Source organism: Aptenodytes patagonicus, chromosome Z (genome assembly GCF_965638725.1).
Source record: "Aptenodytes patagonicus chromosome Z, bAptPat1.pri.cur, whole genome shotgun sequence".
Lineage (NCBI taxonomy): Eukaryota > Metazoa > Chordata > Aves > Sphenisciformes > Spheniscidae > Aptenodytes > Aptenodytes patagonicus.
The window spans coordinates 59,006,902-59,014,057 of NC_134982.1; the positions used below are offsets into that span (position 1 = coordinate 59,006,902).

The window sequence follows — 7,156 nt, forward strand, 5'->3', positions numbered from 1 at the left end:
TACACAGGCTGACATTAGGAAAAGTTACTATTTAAGACAGACATCCCAGCCAGAAATTTCTTCTATCCATGGCAATAAAAGGACTGCATTAAAAGGGCTCTGCACAACACCATATAATACAGAGTTAGAGTGATTTTGGCTGTTCTGTATATCCATATCTTCAAGGCCTTCTGGTCTGCACAATGCTAGTTTCTGCTGTAAGAAATATCTCTCTTCAACCACATCGTAGTCCCACCTCAGACAAATCCTCCTCACCTTCCCGTGGGATTTCCCCTTCTCTTTTTCCATATGAAAATGCCTGAGACCCTTGGCCCTCAAGTCTCCCAGTAAGAGAATGAAGCAGCGCTTCATGAACTTTAGTGTCTCTTCTACTTCAGTCCAGTTTCCCTATTTGTCCAAGCCACCAGTGACAGAGGAAGTGAGTGTAGTATGACATGGGAGTTAGCTTTGCGTGAAAGCAAAGCATGCATGAACACCTATGAAGAAATAAACAATGCCCAGTGAAAAACTCTCTGGCTAAGTTCCTCCAGGGACCATTTCAGTTCCTCCACTTCCAGCTTTTTCCTGTGAAGTCATACACCTTGGTCATGATGCCAGTGCTCCAGTGCACTGACCTGGCTTGGTAAAGAGCACTCCTAATGTAAAAATGCAATCATGAAATCAGTCTGTCTTCATTTAGTGAATTGTCACAGAAACAGCAAAGTGATCACTCACTCTGGCTACACACTTATGTCAGTGTCTGCTGGTGTGGCAGAGTCAGAGGTACAAAATGTCCCTTTGCTGTCTCTGTTAGTTCTATAGAAGAAGAAACAACAATTTTAAGCCTCTAGGTTTCCTCTTGCTATTTTCTTATTGTCGTCGTACACAACTAATCAGCATTATGACTGCATTTTGTATCTGTGGTATCAGTCACTGTGAAACAATAAACAGAGTGACTTTCACAGAGAGTGCTGAAAGATCTGAGGAAAACAAAAAATGCCACAAAAGCCAATTGGTCTAAAAAGGTAATATTTTGTACTGTTTTTCCTGGACCACAGGCCCCACTGCTAATGAAATGGCCAAGGATTTTACTTTGAAGATGCCACAGATTTGCAAAGAGACATTTTAAGCTTGTCAATCGCTAGGCAAAGACTTTGCTAGCAACACTAGCAGCAAAATCCCAGTGCTGGCAACACAGTGGAGGATGGCCTTCCACTGCACAAAAAGAGCAGGTATCGGCGGAGCCCCCTTAACAGAAAAATCAGGGAAAGAACAAATTGTACTTCAGCAATATATTAACCTGCCAAACTGATTTCACAAAACCTAAATCCCCTTGTCACACAGATTTCAAAACAAAGCAACTCTACTAAACATAACTGCCATTCCTTGCTTGATAATTTAGCTCACCTACCTTTCAGAACACCTTCCTGCCTTCTTCCCCTCTGACTGGCAAAACTCAAAGGAAAAACAAATCTGATTGTCCTGTGCTATTAGAAACAAAGGAAATGTCTTCATGGATTGCTTCAAAAGCAATGGGAAAACTCCCACAGGAGCATTCTGCTGAGGCTACTGTTTATTGTTAATTAAGCACAGTGTGAGACCTCCTCTTCCTCAAGAATGAGAATAAGGAAGTAGGACAGCAGTGATTTTTTTTTCCCGTACCTCCTCTGATTACTGCAGTATGATGAAACCTGGTCCCAAAGTCCTCATATGCTTCAGAGCCCTATACAGCCCTGTCCAACAGAAAAAGTACAAAAGCAGCCCACCTGCAAAGAGTTCTCAGATCCAGGCTGTAAGCTACCATAACCTCTGTCCTAAGCCCTGCTTCAATGCTGGATGCTGGGAAGAGAAGATGCCATGCCCGTATTTGTCAAACAAGGAAAACCAGTTGGCTCCCAGCCTTTGTGAGGCCCAACTGAAATAGTGAAAGTATTAAGCTATCATACCTGTATGTTTTCTGCAAGCAATAGCTATAGCAAGTCTGATTCTCTGTAAATTGGAGGGGACCTCACTGACAAAATTGTGACTTTATTTCTTTCTTGCAGGAGTGTCAGAAGAGACTTTGAGGATGGGAATAAGAACTTTTTTGCTCCATTCAGAAACTTCCAAACAGACAGCAAAATGAATTGAGCGGTGTTCTGGGAAAAGTCACATTAAAGTAAAATCACAGCCATGAATTCCACAGGAAGATCTCCCTGAAACTGGGGATAATAAAAAAGGTCACTAGAAGATCACACCATGTATCCTACCCGAAGCAAGCCCGTAACCCACCAGAGGTTTGGTGCTTTGCTCAGTTTCGGCATCTCCCTCTGGATGCCAGAACTGGCAGACAAAGAAGGTTCTGGCCCTATAATTAAGGAAACAAACTGTAACCTTTAGTCCTCAGCTTGCTGTGCTAGTGTGGCCAAATTGCATGCTTACATCACCTTTGGCTTTAACTCCAGTGAGAAAGAGTATGTGCAAAACAACCTTTAGTATCCATGTTGTATTTGCCCCGGGAGATCTTTTTTTAACTCTTTGAAATTATTTCTAATTTAGAAATAGGTCTCTGCTTAATGAATTAACATTTACTGGACTTTACCACCCTGCAGAGGCTTCTCCTTTACTGAACAAGTGAGCAAGTTCCAGACACATTTTGCTAATACATTGTCATCTGACAGAAGAGCTTGTGCCTTGGGCACCATCTTGACAGAAAATAGAAATTCAGGCTTCACCAAAAGATGCTTTTTGAATTTGTCTTCTCAGCAACTCCTGTTGTACTGCAGATCCTGACCCTGGCATGCAATATTATGTTAGAATGAATATCTGCCCAGACTAAGTGCTGTTAAGTATGCTGAGACACTGCTTCCAACTCAGGTTAGTCACTAAGCTAAAAAAAAAAGCATGCATCTCAGCTGTTACTCCTTTGCTGCAACCCTCCTCCCCATGCCTTTAACTGCAGTTAGTTCCCTTTAGTGGATTCATTGATTTCCAGCTGCAGTGGCTAGATCTCCAGTTTGCAGGTACACTTATTCTGTGCAACCAACTTTATTCACACCATAGCTAACAGAGCAGAATCTGCTCTTCTGAAAAGTATTTCTTCTTCAAAACAGGCACTGAAAAGTAATGAACTGTAACACTGCTGCCATACAAAAGTTATCTTCTCACATAGCTATCTTGTGCTATTCATATCTTGCTGTTTTCTGCAATCAAATCAGACCCCTTCTTCACCAATTTGATCCTCCCGTTCAAAACAACATACCTAAAACTTGGGTTGCTTGCTCTCTTCTTAACTGTGAGAATTTTGCTCCCATGGTAAAAAAAAAAAAGTTTCTTTGCTTTCAAAGATAAAAACATGTTTCCATGCCACGGAAGAGACTCTTACAGTAAATGTTGAAGCTGCATATAACATAAATAACACCAGGCATGAAACATTCCCACACTCCCATGACTCTACAGTTTCTCCAAAGGAAAATGCATATATGAGATATAGTACAAAAGAGAATGATCAGAACTACCTCATCAACTTCCTCTGATGCCAACTATAGCAGTTCTCAAAAGCAGCCAGCATTCAACATCATCTCAGTGACATCGTTATGTTGGCTAAATGTCCAGGCCGAGCAGCACAGAAAGGCAGTATAACTGTGGTAAAATGAAGGAATCTCATTCCAAATACTTCTGCATTGTTTTCCATTTGTCTCCCCCCCGCATTGCCTTTTCTATTTCCACCATTAGGTTAAAACAATTCATCGCACATAGAAGGAAACAAATTGAAACCATGTAAAAGATTGCCCTCAAATCCAGTTAGGGTGGAGGGGTACTTTATTACTGTTTCCCTGCTTATTGTGGCAATATTCTTATTAAAAATAGCTTTAAATATCAGGAACAAAAAATTCTGCACTAGCCATTTGGTAAAGGTCTGGCCAACATTTGGGGGAGGATGAAAAGGGGCTCAAGCACACACAAAATGCTACTTTTTCTTTTAGTTTACTCTGGCTAAACCTGACTGCAGCTTTTGTAATATGTGTCTCAGTGGCATGGCATGAAGAAAAGCAAGACCTGCACACTGTACAGCAGGATATGCACCCAGCTGGTAGGGTGCCAGATGATCCAGGGCCTGCACACCTTGTGTGGTATGTCTCTCCCCTGATACTGGCCTTTGGTGTTTGTTTGTTGCTGCCCTCTCCTGCTCAGATTCTTCAAACACTTGGCTCTGGGATCATGAATCAGTGGCAGGCACACTCTTCTATATGTCCAGACAGCTCTTCCAGCTGCAAAGCCTACCAGCGGCTCATAGCACTGCAGCCTCCTTTTTTGCCAGGTGCAAGGGGGGGGGGGGGGGGGGGGGGAATGTAAGACCCATCATGTTGCAACAGCACTTACCTCCTAGAGCTTGTTTCATAACAAAATCCATGCTGCTGGCTTAGGGGTGCTGTCCACCTTCTCACCTCACATGCACAGAGACCAGGAATCCTTGGACGGCAGGCTGTAGAGAGGTACAATCAAAAGAGGAATGGTGTCTTGAGGAGGAGAAGGCTGATGCCTGGTCTTTCTCACCTCTCCTCCCCAGACTAGACTCCCTCTAGTTTAAGTGCAGGCAAGTTTCTAACCCCCCCCATCTCTGCAGACCCTGGCTTTGCAGGACAAGGAAACCCTGCCACTTAGGGAACAGTGCTTCATGCTGGCGGTTGGGGAAGGGGGCGAGGAGGCGGTAAGGGGACACGGACTTTCGCCCAGGCAGAGCACGTGGCTGGGAGTCAGCCTGGAGGAGCAGTGCGGTTCTCCTCCCGGCTTGTCTCCCGCAGACGGCCAGAAAGGCGTTAAACCTTTGAACTTTCTCATTTGCCCGCCTGCCTGTCGCCTCTCGGTTTTCGGAGGACTAGCACCGGAGAAGGAGCTCCGCCGGGGACCGCCGAGGGGGCATTTGAAGGTGCCCGGGAGGACAAGCCGAGGAAACTGGGCGACTCGAGTGTGGATGCAGCCCGGGCAGCGGGATGGAGAGCACAGATGCGGGCCAGGCTCCCGCAGTCTAATCCCTTAGGAATCTCACCCAAAAAGCCCCTAGCGCAATGCCAGCGATGGCTGCACCTTTTCAGGAAAAGCCGGGACGGCTCAAGGTTGAGATCGGCCGGCCTCAGGTACAGCACAGCAGCCCCACCGCACAGGCTACTGCCTCCCTCTGCTGGCCCCGGCCGCGGGAAGCAGCGGACTTGGCTCCAGGGCAGACTGCCCCCCCGCTCGGCATTGGCTCCGGTACCAGATCGCAGCCGTGCCGTGGGGCTGCCCGACCCGCCAGCACCTGGAAGGACGAGAGCTTCCTCCATCCCTATGTACCCACACCGCGCCTCTCCTCTCTGCCTTTCCGCAGGCCGGCCGGCACGGCACGGCCCGCCAGCCCCGGCGCCCATACCTGGCTCGGCGGAGGGCACGGTGCTGAGTTGAGCTGTGCTGTGCCGGGCCGGCGGCTCCTCTCCGCTCCTAGAGGCTCCGGTCGGCGCCCATGTGCCTGAGGAGGGCACGGAGTGGGGGACAGAGAATGACTCCAGAGCTTCTCCCTACTTTTCCCCCGCGCCCCTCTTTTTATCACAGCATTTCCGGACCATCCCACCGACATGGTCCCTCCTTCCTCCTCCCCTCGTTGCGGGAGCGGGGTTCTCTCCCTCCCCCTGCCCCCGGCTCCCCCGCCCCTTCCCTGCATCGCCCTCGCCCCTCGATGCTCGCCGCGGAGGAGTCCCCCGTCCCCGTCCCCCCCGTCCCCCCCCCCCCCGAGCTCCGCAGGCCCTCGGAGGGATGCGTGTATTTGCATGCCTGTCCCCCACCCCGTAGCCGGCTGTCTGCAGCAGCCAGGTGTCCTTGCGCTTTGTCGTGGGGGAAGGAGGGGAGGTTGTCAGCCCGCTGTTGCATTTTGCAATTGCTTCCCTGCATCTCCTCGGGAGTCAGTGTGTGTGTGAGCCAGGGGAAATCTCTGCAACTACGGCAAAAGGGGGAGTGCACGACACCGATCTGCGTCCTCTCTTCTGGGTCCTTCCCTGAGATCCCTTCTCATCCCTAGGTCCTGGAAGGAGTTGGAGAAGCAAGGAAGAAGGTAGGGAGGGAGCAGAGCCTTCTCCTCCCTTGTTCTTCGTCTCAGATTTTACTGCGGCCAGAAAAGGATCGCCGGCTTCTCGGCTCAGTTCTCTCGCTAGCCAGTAGTGTTTACAGCCAGGAGGAGGCTGGGTGCGGGTGGGGGGGGGGGGGGGGGGGGGGGGGGGGGCTTCTCCTTGCGGTTGCCGGTTGAAGGGCGCGAGTGTAGCGATCCGTTGTCCAGCCTGGATTCGGGACGATGTCTGAAGGTGAGAAGGAAGGATCTGTGTGCCGTGCGAGCACTACGTGGCAAAGCAGAGCAATACCCCCCTCACGGCACCAGCACCCACCTTTAGGAACGCCGGCAGCCCGCTTGGGCTGGGTGGGGAGAGACGTGCTCTACTCTGATCCACCCTCGTGTCGCTAGCAGGAGAGGTGGGACAGCAGTCCCCAAAGCAACCGATATGGCCGCGGAATGGTGCTGGCAGAGCGGGATCTCGGGAGTGGGAGGGCAGCGGGGCCGGCATTCTGGGGAAGCGCTGGTACGGATCGTCGGGTGACCTCGTCTGAAGGTCAGGGAGGGAGCCGGGGCCGCACCTGCCACCGCGAGGAGAAACAAGCAGGTCCAGCAGGTGCGGGAGGCAAACTAATCACCCTCGTGATAGAGATGCCGGCCACCGGGGCTCCATAGCCTGTAAAGCTCTCGTGTGCAAGCTGCAAATGCAGGATGGCGTGCTTCTGCATTCATGACAGTGTCCAGGCACCTGGGTCTGCTTGCGTGCTCCATGCCTGTCACTGTTTAAGAGGCAAGTGGACAATGCCCTTAATGACATGCTTTAACTTTTGGTCAGCCCTGAAGTGGTCAGGCAGTTGGACTAGATGATTGTTGTAGGTCCCTTCCAACTGAACTGTTCTAATCTAGTTTATTCAAAGAGCTTCCGGAAAACGACTTTTGCAGCAGACACTAGTATCAGCCTATGAAGCTCCACTGATTGTACTGCACTTTTTTAACAGATTTCAGAAAGGAAAAAGTAATACTAAGAGGGGGGAATGGTCTTTGTTTAAGCCTTAACTCACTCCCAGCATTTGCAATGCAAAGAGCATACTCATACATTTTTAATGCTCTCTTTTCCAT

The 7,156-nt window shown here is 49.5% G+C and overlaps 1 protein-coding gene across 1 annotated transcript in view; it reads right to left on the reverse strand.

The window, feature by feature from the left end:
- The window catches only part of CPLX1 (complexin 1), a 121,108-nt gene extending 114,662 nt beyond the window's left edge, over positions 1-6,446 (reverse strand). The window contains exons 1-3 of the mRNA XM_076362552.1: positions 6,372-6,446; positions 5,369-5,464; positions 4,342-4,444 (exon numbers count right to left, since the gene is read on the reverse strand). Coding sequence (XP_076218667.1) covers positions 4,342-4,372 — 31 coding nt within the window. The 5' untranslated portion in view covers positions 4,373-4,444; positions 5,369-5,464; positions 6,372-6,446. The remainder of the gene's footprint in view (positions 1-4,341; positions 4,445-5,368; positions 5,465-6,371) is intronic.
- Between the last annotated feature and the right edge of the window lie 710 nt (positions 6,447-7,156).